Source organism: Leiobunum rupestre, chromosome 6 (assembly GCF_980474605.1).
Source record: "Leiobunum rupestre chromosome 6, qqLeiRupe1.1.hap1, whole genome shotgun sequence".
NCBI classification, from domain to species: domain Eukaryota; kingdom Metazoa; phylum Arthropoda; class Arachnida; order Opiliones; family Sclerosomatidae; genus Leiobunum; species Leiobunum rupestre.
In genome coordinates this window covers 27,843,636-27,853,885 of record NC_143389.1, presented here as the reverse complement: position 1 = coordinate 27,853,885, position 10,250 = coordinate 27,843,636, and the positions used below count along the sequence as shown (strand labels likewise).

At 34.2% G+C, this 10,250-nt stretch overlaps 1 protein-coding gene and 1 long non-coding RNA gene across 2 annotated transcripts; both read right to left on the bottom strand.

Moving 5' to 3' along the window:
* Window positions 1-1,520: 1,520 nt before the first annotated feature.
* On the bottom strand, window positions 1,521-9,442 carry LOC149940569 (lysosomal protective protein-like). Its single transcript, XM_090178479.1, has 12 exons — window positions 9,338-9,442; window positions 9,090-9,260; window positions 8,504-8,565; window positions 7,670-7,767; window positions 7,369-7,614; window positions 4,026-4,117; window positions 3,866-3,962; window positions 3,298-3,459; window positions 2,801-2,925; window positions 2,549-2,714; window positions 2,194-2,283; window positions 1,521-1,835 (listed from the first exon to the last, which is right to left on the bottom strand). Exons 2-12 carry the CDS (start codon window positions 9,254-9,256, stop codon window positions 1,755-1,757), a joined length of 1,386 nt encoding a protein of 461 aa, XP_090034605.1. The 5' UTR covers window positions 9,257-9,260; window positions 9,338-9,442; the 3' UTR covers window positions 1,521-1,754.
* LOC149940570 (uncharacterized) lies at window positions 6,452-6,916 on the bottom strand. The gene is made up of 2 exons (XR_016481159.1): window positions 6,638-6,916; window positions 6,452-6,568 (listed from the first exon to the last, which is right to left on the bottom strand). It is a non-coding gene; the product is annotated as an uncharacterized LOC149940570 (long non-coding RNA).
* Window positions 9,443-10,250: the final 808 nt, after the last annotated feature.

The window sequence follows — 10,250 nt, the reverse complement described above, 5'->3', positions numbered from 1 at the left end:
TTTTGGCGTTTACCTGAAATTACTCTTAAACTAAAAATAGCACCCTCTTAAGAATTGGTACAATTAATACGGCCACTTTATCCTACACAACCACGCAATCAAATATAATATCAATTAAATAGTGATATAAATATTTATTATTTAATTTAACTCCGTTACTGATCACACTTACCCCCAAAATGCGGGGCAAGTGTGATAGGGGGGTGGGGTAATTGTGATCACTTGAAATCCTTGACCAATCGCAATAAATTTGCATACAGCGGATAAATATGGTGTCCCAATAAAGCTCAATTTTTTTCATAGCTGTAAAATAATATCTTCGTGTGGTCACACTTACCCCGCACCGCAAATTTTGAAAGACCTTTTTCAAATTAAATTTTGAAAACCTCAAAATATTAGCAAAAACACAAAATTTTCCTAGCATGTAAAAGGTTAAGTACACTACAAAATACCAAAATGTAAAACCGGTTTGTCAGTTAGAAAAAGAATTACAGAACTTTTCTTTTGGGCATAAAATCTCTAAACACGAGTAGAAGAGTATAACATTTTTTAAACTAAATTTCTTAAAAACTAAATTTATTTCAAATTAATATTGAAAATATACAAAAGGTGTACAATTAAGTATATTTCAATATCCATTCATCAAATATTATGTTATAATATTATTTGGGGAAATAATAAGGGGTGATCACACTTACCCCCTGATCACACTTACCTCCATTGACCCTAATTCATTACTTGTACAAGGAATGAATATCCAATATAACTATAGTTTTCCGGCCTGGTGAAAGGATGTCGAACAACGGGGCGTATTTTAAAGCGAAGAGCAATGAGTAAAAGCTCACAATTTTCTGTCAAGTCTTGCCATTGGCAATATTGTCGTAAAATAAAGCTACTATGTACTTACAAATACCATGAATTAAATAAGATAGTTTTGAGAACTAAAAATCTCGATCCTTACTGAACCTTGCATTAAGAAAGTATTAAATTTACACTAAATTTAATCGCATCAGCATAAAATTACGCATATTTTTCATCACTTTTTTCCGATGCATATAATTTACTCTGCGCTTTTGATTCTATTATTGTTGTGCTCTTCTGTAAAACGTGATTCGGAAAACTTTCACCGAAATATTATGAGACTGACAAATACCTGTATTGTTTCAGATACAAATAGTTAATTGCCCAGTGTTACCATGACAAAAAATATTTAAAGACCGGTATAGATCAAATTTTAAAGAACAAAATAATTAATTACCTTAAGATCTTTTCATTTCTCGTATGCGTTAGAAAAATACCTTTACTGAGAAATTCAATAAAGTGAAGTTTAAAACTTTAATTTAGTTTTGTTCAATCAAAAGGGTACTAATATTATGTGATTTTAATATTGGTGATAAGCCTTAATCATAAAATCCGGGCGTTGTTTAAAAGTGACCCAACAGTTTAAGAAACTTTTTCATCAATCAAACTGAGTAATTCGATTTATGACCCGTGTTGCCCAACAATATCAAAGATAGCAATTACAAAATTAAAATGTTTATTAACAATTCATTAGGTTTTACATTAAGTAGGTTTATTTTACACTATATTGCTAAAAATAATTTGTTCAAAAATTTGGTTGGTTCATGGAATTAGGTGTATACATTAAGCGCAATAGTGGAAACTAAGCTTTCTAAGTATTTTGCAATGCAACGCGGTATAATAGTTAAAAATAAAGAGATATTGGATAAATCTATAAAAATATTGGTAAGTGATTATATATTTCCTTTTAAAAACTCGTCGATCATTTTGTAAGCTTGTCCAGGTTTATCTTGAGGAACCATGTGTCCAGATCCCTGAAAGTCAAAAGTTTTAATTTATGAATCTAACAGAAATCAAATAAAAAATGAGCCGGAATTAAGGTTATAGTGTAGTAATAAAACTAATTTGTGTAACCTTCCCCGTTATCCGACAAATGAAATTAGTACGTAGTAGAGTCCCACCTTCTTCAAATTATATTACTCAAGGGTAAATTATTTACATCAAACATAGTTCAAAATTCCCCAAAAACGGTTTTCGTACGAACTGACAATCTAAATGGTTAGCTTAAATGTTATCCATCGGTTAATAGAGTTATTTATCAAGAATGAAGTCAGTACCAACTGTAATTAAACGAAGTAAGTTATTTATAAACTATACCGATTTAAACTTTACCTTTATTGTAATTAAAGACAAATCTTTGAACTTCTTCAAATACCCAGCAACTTGTTTATTATAATGCCATTCTTGATAACTTGACAGTACCTATTTAGATATTAAATCCAAACTGTTAATGGGATTTAAAGTGTTTAAAATTCCCCCTTCACTTTAGACAAACCACTAGGTATAACTAACACAACAAAACCAAACTAAGGTTTTTAATACAATTGAAAATTAATTATTTCCTTTAGATCAAAGGAAGAAGACGATTAATGACTAATCCACTGTTAGTAAAAAATAAACAATTAAAGCTCAAGCGCTATATCGCAGTACTAACAACGCAAGTTTAAGAAATAACTTAAGAACCTACTGGTAAATTCAAATCTTCGACGAACCACTGGTCTCCCAAAAAGTTGCAAGCCATGTCTACATCGCCATTGTAAATTAATGCTTTAAGTTTATTCGAAGCAAGCAGCTTTCGGTAAACGGGTTTGAGAGTTTGGTACGTGCTTATATAGCTCCCTGCGACTGCAGAACTAAAAGTTAAGTTTCATAATTACAAATTAATTGTCGTTGTTTTTGCACAAATTAGAATATTAAAATTATATTTATTCGACTTTACCTGCATTCTTCCCAGGCTTGAACGTCATCTGGGATGTGAAGGGCCTTTCTAACCGAAGCCTGATTAAGCCAATTGGCAACATTGCTATCATCTACACACGGAATTACTTCTTTCAATGGATGTAACTAAAACAAATTAAAATTATGTCTTTTACTCGCGAATAGACATTACCTTATCCATTAACAATTGCGATTTTTACACGGCATTCGCGGAAAAAAATATTGTCAAGTTTAGAAATATTTTAGTATTATAATAAAGTGTTGCCATAAACCTTATTACAATTATGATGCTAATCATATAGGTATACCGAGTGTTTGACATTGATCCATACAAGCTTTTTTCGCAAAAACTATGTATTGTAGAAGTACGAAATTTTCAGGGGTATTCAATGACTAGTAATCGTTTTAAACAAACTACTTGGCCTGTTGACCATTTATACGCAGCCGTTCCTAAAGAGAACATTTCAATTGAATTGGTAATAAATGTGAGTTATATACCGTTTTCGTGAGTCCCAGACTGTAAGGTATGATTCGAGAATCAAACGCACGACGAGTGTTGCGCAGCGCTGTTTTGTTCGCTGACGGTGCCTGAGCGCAGTCAGCGTACAAATTGTACATATCCAACTCGGGGCTTGATACCAGACTTGATGCATCCGAAACCTATGGGTAGAAGGTCCATTAAACTATCAGGGAAAATAAATTTCATACGAAATGCTATTGCATTTTCTTATGTAGCAATAACATTTATCAGATGATTCAGTTAAAAACAAATGAATGCATTCTTTTTGGAAGATTCGAATTCCTATCAGATTTCTTATACTTTTTCCTAATAATAAAGTTACAAGAAGTAGTTTCCATTGTTAGCAATTGGAACAATGTGGTTTAATTCAATAATTCTTAATGGTATCAATCAGATGACCGTATATTGCTTTCATAATCATGCTATATAAAATTGGAAAGTTCAAAAGAAACTTTCTAGATTTCGTTTAAATATGTTTTGATGACAAAAGTAAAATAAAAGTGTTTTCGACCTACTTGCTTGGGTTATATAATAAATTTTACGTACCGCTTTCTGACAGAGAGGATTTTTGGAATTCGAAAAATCACAGGAGTTTCTCGTCGGAGATCCACTGCAACAGTACTTAACCAGACTGTCCCAGGTCCTGCGCATTAGAACGATTTCCATTAATTATGTATTTTATAAAATGATTTAAAAAAATACTAACGTTTCTCCAAATAAGCCATGATAGTATCCGAAAAATATAAGAGAATTGCCGTTCATTGACCAGTCAGATATTCCATTACCAACAGCGAAGCCCTATTACGGATACAACCAGATTTCACTTCTTAAAAATAATACACAACTGACAAGGAGACGATGTGGATAAATTTCATCAATCATATTTGAAACTGCAAACATTACTTCTCTTGATTGCAGCAAGCAATTTATTATTGGTAAGAATAATTTAAAAGAGAGGTTTAATTCATTCTATGGTAAAATACAGTTAGAAAATGTTTTACGTAGGTCAGCCAGTGAATTAAATGGAGATAAACAACCCAGATTGGGCTCTTTCTCTAATTAACCGAGAATCTAAAGAATTTTCGTACAAATTCCGCACACCTCGTTGCAAATTTATTTCTTCAAATCTAGAGGCATCAGTAAAATGACAATAACAACCAGACAACAAATGTTAAAGTGGTATAGATAGCTTAATGAATGTAGACTATTGCGTTGGCCTTTTAGATAATTTTTAGAATTAAACAAATATTGAAAAAATCTATTTTAACAATTTGGATAACGTAATCCAAGATATCTAGCTCTCCGAGGCTCATCCAGTGAGACTAGCCCAGAAAATCCGTCTGTTGAGTGTCAAACAGAAGGGCTTGACAACCATAATAACCTCACCACCAATAAACATTCAGATTGCCTCACCACCCTAAAGTCGACTGAATGTCAGAATGAGATGCCTAAAATACCAATTATGAAATCTGCTGAATGTCAAACTGAGATTAAGAAGCCCATTTTGAAATCCATTGATTGTCAAACAGATTTGTCAATGATAGATATACTGAATTTAGAGAAAGAAAATGAATTTTGCTCTCTGAAAGAAAAACTTTTACAAACTGAAATTTCCGAATGTGCGTTTACGGACAGAGATGATTAAGTAAAATTTTATACCGGTATACACACATTCACTCTCTTAATGATTATATTTCATTTCATTTCATATACTGTTCCAAATTCTTATCGTAACAGTTTAACAGCGTTCCAAGATTTTTTTTGTTTTTGATGCCCTTACGTTTAAATTTACCTCTGCAGGATTTAGCTTTTTGTTTTAATATTTCCCTAGCTTCTGCTAGTCGTATCTTTGATAAGTGGTTAAAACTTAGCTACAAACGACTACTGGATAGGGAAGAATTGCATAAAACAATGCCACCTGATTTTAAAGATTCATATGGCGATCGAGTTGCTGTAATTATTGACGGTTTTGAGGTTTTTATTGACGGACCGTTATCGTTGTTATGTAGAACGATATAAACACTATAATTCAGGAAAATTTTCTAATTGGCTGTACACCTCAAGGCACTGTATTATTTATTTCTGAAGCGTGGGGAGGGAGAACTAGAGACAAATTTCTTACTGAACATTCAGGATTGTTAAATAAATTATTAAAGGGTGAGTTAGTGCTAACTGATATGGGTTTTGACATTTGGGATAGTATTGGTTTTTGTGGGGCCCAATAAGCTATTACAGCTTTCACAAAAGGGAAAAAACAGTCGCCTGCTCTCGATGTTATTAATACTAGAAAAATAGCCCATATAAGAATTCATGTCGAAAGAGTTATTGGCCTCGTCAGAAACCAATATCATATGCTTCAAGCCTGTCTCCCAGTTGAATTTGTTACGGTTAAATTTGGAGAACGTGTAACACCCCTAGATAAAATAACGCGAGTTTTCTGTGCCTTGACCAATTTTTGTAAATCTGTAGTTTATGTAAAACCAAAATTTTAAAAATTGAAATTTTAATAATTAAAAACAAATCTTTCAGCTTATTATTTTTGGGCTTTATTTATAATATTATGTAATGTAATAAGTACGTCAAATCATTAAAAACTAATCGAAGGGTTTGCGGGATCAGAATGACACTTTTTAATGTTTGACGCTGTTATCCGACCTTCCCTGTATCGAAACTAGTCATCACTTTTGTTTTGATTTTTGGTTGTTCTTTCTATTTTGGTAGCGACATTTTCAGAAATTGACAGTTTTGTAAATTCTTCCTCAGCTTTCTTTAAAACGTCTCGCCATTTTAAATCCAAATTGTTAGAGTCGTAAAATGAGGGTGAAATATTATTTAAGTAAATATTTTGGTTGGAAATAGCTCTCTTTTTCGTCGCTAGAGTAAGGTAAAACGTAGGCCCCTACCAAAAACGCAGTGCATGCTGAGAGGGCTTAGGCCGAATTGATGGGGGAAGAGACTCAATGCTACAGATATGGGAATTTCCCCTCCAGTCAACCTCTCTACTCCAAGGTTTCGCTGAGATAAAATCCACATCTTTTGGTGGCAAGTAAGGAATCCCCTTGGCATTGGCTGGTAACAAGGATTTTGTTTTTACTTCTGCGAGTAGTGCTGTCTCTAATGGAGCTACCAGTTTCAATGCCAAACAGAATGGTGGCAAAAATGCGAACAAGTTTCTTCGCAGCCAGCAATACAGTTAATTAAGAGCCATGCTTTTAATGGAGATACACTTGCACACTGAGAGTGATTAATCTAATAAAATAATGAATATAATTTGAATTTACTATACATAAATGAAAAAGTAAAAACTTAATCCCGTACCTTGCCAAGTATCATAACATTTCCATTTGGTAAAACCTTCGGTGTTATGTCACTGTGCACCCAACCACTGGTGAAACAATTGTGCGTGTCTAAGGATTTATTTTCTTTCATTTGCTCGCATGTTACAAAATTCGTGGTTAATACCATATAATTGACATTATCCATATTTTCAACGTTGGGCCACAGTCCAGAGATTATTACTATAACCTAAACTTATTCCTTGGCTATCGGCAGAACTTCTCAAACTATCTACGTTTAATTTATAAGGATCAATATTACCACATAAAATTATTTTCTTTAAATATCTATCTTTTTTTTGAAACTCCTTGGACGTACCCCTCGCAGAAACTTTTACTTTTAAAGATTTTAGGTGTCATCACATGAGAATTACGCTTAACCGCGGTAGAGTAATGGCTGACGTAAACAGACGATTTTTCGACTGCCATTAATTATAGCTCACTTCAACTACTGGGGAAAGGCAACGAAAAAAAAAGACCCCTCGTGTAACCTACCTATAAGGTGCAAAGGTAGAATAAACACTGCACTCCCCCACTTGCTACCTCCCCTTTCCGTAAACGCAGCCTCGTGCATTTATAACAATTACTTGTAGTTTTTCTACCTTAAGTACCGTCGTGATGAATATGGTTAGGGACTTCCAGAGATCGTAATTTGATACAGATACTCGCGCCTAGCTTACAGTTCTCGAGTAGGACCTTAACAAGACGGCATACCTTAAATCTGAGAGGCAAAGAACCAGTCAAAACTCGATATGAGAGTGTCGGAACGTACACGCCTCCGTAGCTCTCGCCAGTTACGTAGAAATCATTAGACTGGTATTCGGGAAATTTGGCGAAAAAACTCTTGAGAGCGAGGTAGTTATCGTCGGCTACTTGGTCGTCATTGATGGTGTAATTTCTGCTGATAGAATACGAGAAGCCAACGCCGGCTGGAGCTTCCAGATAAAGTACGTTAGCTATCTGAATAAAAAATACCCAATAATTCAGTTACCATAAAAATAAAATATTTATTTGCCTTATTCCATCGGTATGGATTTATATAGAGTGTTTTTCCATCTTTGTTAACGTGAATTGGACCATGCTCTCCCAAATGTCCAAACAATGAACTGCACCCTGACAATTAGACAATTTATTTCAGCAAACAAATCAGTATTGTTTCGGGGCGAGTGTAAGGGGAGTTCGGATAACCGGACTAGACACTTAGGCGCCCAGAGATTCCGGCTCCGGGACTTTAGGCATAGGTAAATATAGCTGCTCTGTCCTTTAAGCACTGGGTTCACTAGCCCAACCTTTTTTAGGATAATGGAAGTCCGCAGTCTACCCGGTCGAAGTAATAATGAATAATAATCAGCTAGGCTAATACCTTAGTCCTAAGTCATCAAGCGACTTTTAAAGCCATTAATTCTGGTTGCCGGGTTACAATGCGTGGTGACAAGCCCTTCATGCCAAGCCAGCCAACAGCTCCCTACAGTAATTATTACCGTTAACTTCAACAAGTTTTTATTACTTATGCGAGTCCGCAGTTTATCTGGTCGAAGTAAAGCCTCCTTACAAAGGATTGAACTCTCAAAAGGCACACTAAATTTCCGATGTTCAAATATTCCTGGCTTCTAACGGACGACAGTGTCTAACGGTAAAAGGGAATATAACCTGCAAAGCAATCTTTATGGAAGACCTCTTCAATTTTTCAAATTACCCCGTACAGTAATGCCAAACATTTCTAAAGCCAAAAGCAAGAGCGGTCAGAGCTTCAAAAGTTGGTGTTCCACAACAAATAACTAAGGTTATATTCCCTTTAAGTCTCGAATTTATTACGCCCATCGTTTTGTAACAGTTTTAGGCGACCTACCTGGTCCACCGTTCAACCAAAGAAGCAGTGGGTCCTTTTTTGAGCGTTCACTTTGGACAAACCTGTAATGAAACTGATATCAGCCATGGTGATACTTAAATAATTTCTTACGAGGTTAGGTCAACAATACATAAATTGTATTGTCATTGTTACACCATAAAAATAATTCAATATACATAGGCAACCTTAAATGCAGAGTTCAATTATTCCTTTGGCGAATAAAATGTATTGCGTGATTTTTAGCCAAGGAGATAGAATTTCATAACTCGAGACGATTATTGGCCTAATGTAGCTTCTTTGGCTCCGGTTGACTACGTTAAATCTTTTTAAATATTGAAATTTAAATTTCCAACACTAGTAAATGAAATTATATCCTATATGCAAAAGATAATTTTACAAATACTAAAATAAGAGTTTGGGTATGAATTTAAGCCCAATAAATATTTTTGCAGAAAGGTGTGGAAACGTTGTTTGTGACGTAATGGATACCGCCTTCAAAAAGGACCACACAGTCTAAGTCAGTGATACTTAATAATCTCAAATGTATATAAACTTCAAAGCTAATAAGGGAAGCAAATATATTAACCAGTAGTGAAGAAATTTGCCTTCGGATGCGTTTAAGTATCCCGAATATTGCTTGAAATGAATCTCGTCCGACAAACCGGGCAAAAGTTTAATTTCATCTTCAGCGGGAGCGGAGTAGACCAGAGAAACGAGCAAAAAGGCACACACGAGCCCAGCAACGACACGCATTTTGCTACAAATGTAAAATATTTTAAATTTTAAATGAAATTTTCAATGCAGCGGAAACGTTTTTAATTGAAGCTGATTTACCTTGATAGAGTGGTCGACTGAATACGAAGGATTTCGTATTTTTTGGAAAAAGAGATTATAAAAATGAACACAATTGAAAGATAATTTCGAAAATTAGGTTCGATAGCGTGAGTGAGATAAGAGCGATTGACTAATCTTCGTTTCGAGTGATGGACTGTCATTGATGAGCAAGCAGTTTCTGAGATATTAAAAAATACCGAATCACGACCTCTTTAAATATCATACCTTCTTGTAGAATGTGGACTTCAAGTATGCAAAGTTCATTGGCGTTGGGTAAATTTTTTTTTAATATGAAGAGGACAAATTAATATTCAGATATGGAGGACCACTTGATATGCTTGGAATATGAGCTTGGCTAACCGTACATGCGGTAATCTAATGGAAAATATAAACAGCTGTCACCTTAGAAACGTATATTTTGAAATTTTTACGGCTAAGGGTTTATTTTTATAAATCTAGTGAATTTATACACGAAAATCGTATTATACCAAATTATTTTAAAGGAAAATTCCACCATCGTCGACATGTAATTTTAGAAGAAAGGTCGGAATACGAGGGTTTTAAAAATACAATTAGTTTAAGTTTCCTAGTTCATTTTAATTACTTAGAAAATAATTAGCAATATAAATGAAGCGTGCCATTATTATTCGCTCTCGTGTTTTGTTGATCACGTTGTATCCTCATGCAGTTCTATTGGTCATTCGCAAAATATATTTATCTTTATAGTTAAAGCTAAGCAGATAATTTAGCAGACACGCTTTACAGCTTCGTTTAAACTTATTATTTCAACCTGCAACTGATAAAAATAAACGAATTCTAGTTAATAATGAATAGAAATCGAGGGATTCGTGTTCAGGGTTACGAATTTGAACCGGAATATTCGCAAGAAGAGCTTGAAGAAGTGAGAAACCGC

Excerpts from the sequence above, each read along its gene's own strand:
- LOC149940569 (XM_090178479.1), bottom strand. The coding sequence starts at position 9,256 with ATGCGTGTCGTTGCTGGGCTCGTGTGTGCCTTTTTGCTCGTTTCTCTG. Across the intron at positions 8,566-9,089 it reads GGCAAATTTCTTCACTACTG|GTTTGTCCAAAGTGAACGCT; the intron begins GTTAATATATTT and ends GTTTCATTACAG. Across the intron at positions 3,460-3,865 it reads ATCCTCTCTGTCAGAAAGCG|GTTTCGGATGCATCAAGTCT; the intron begins GTACGTAAAATT and ends TTCTACCCATAG.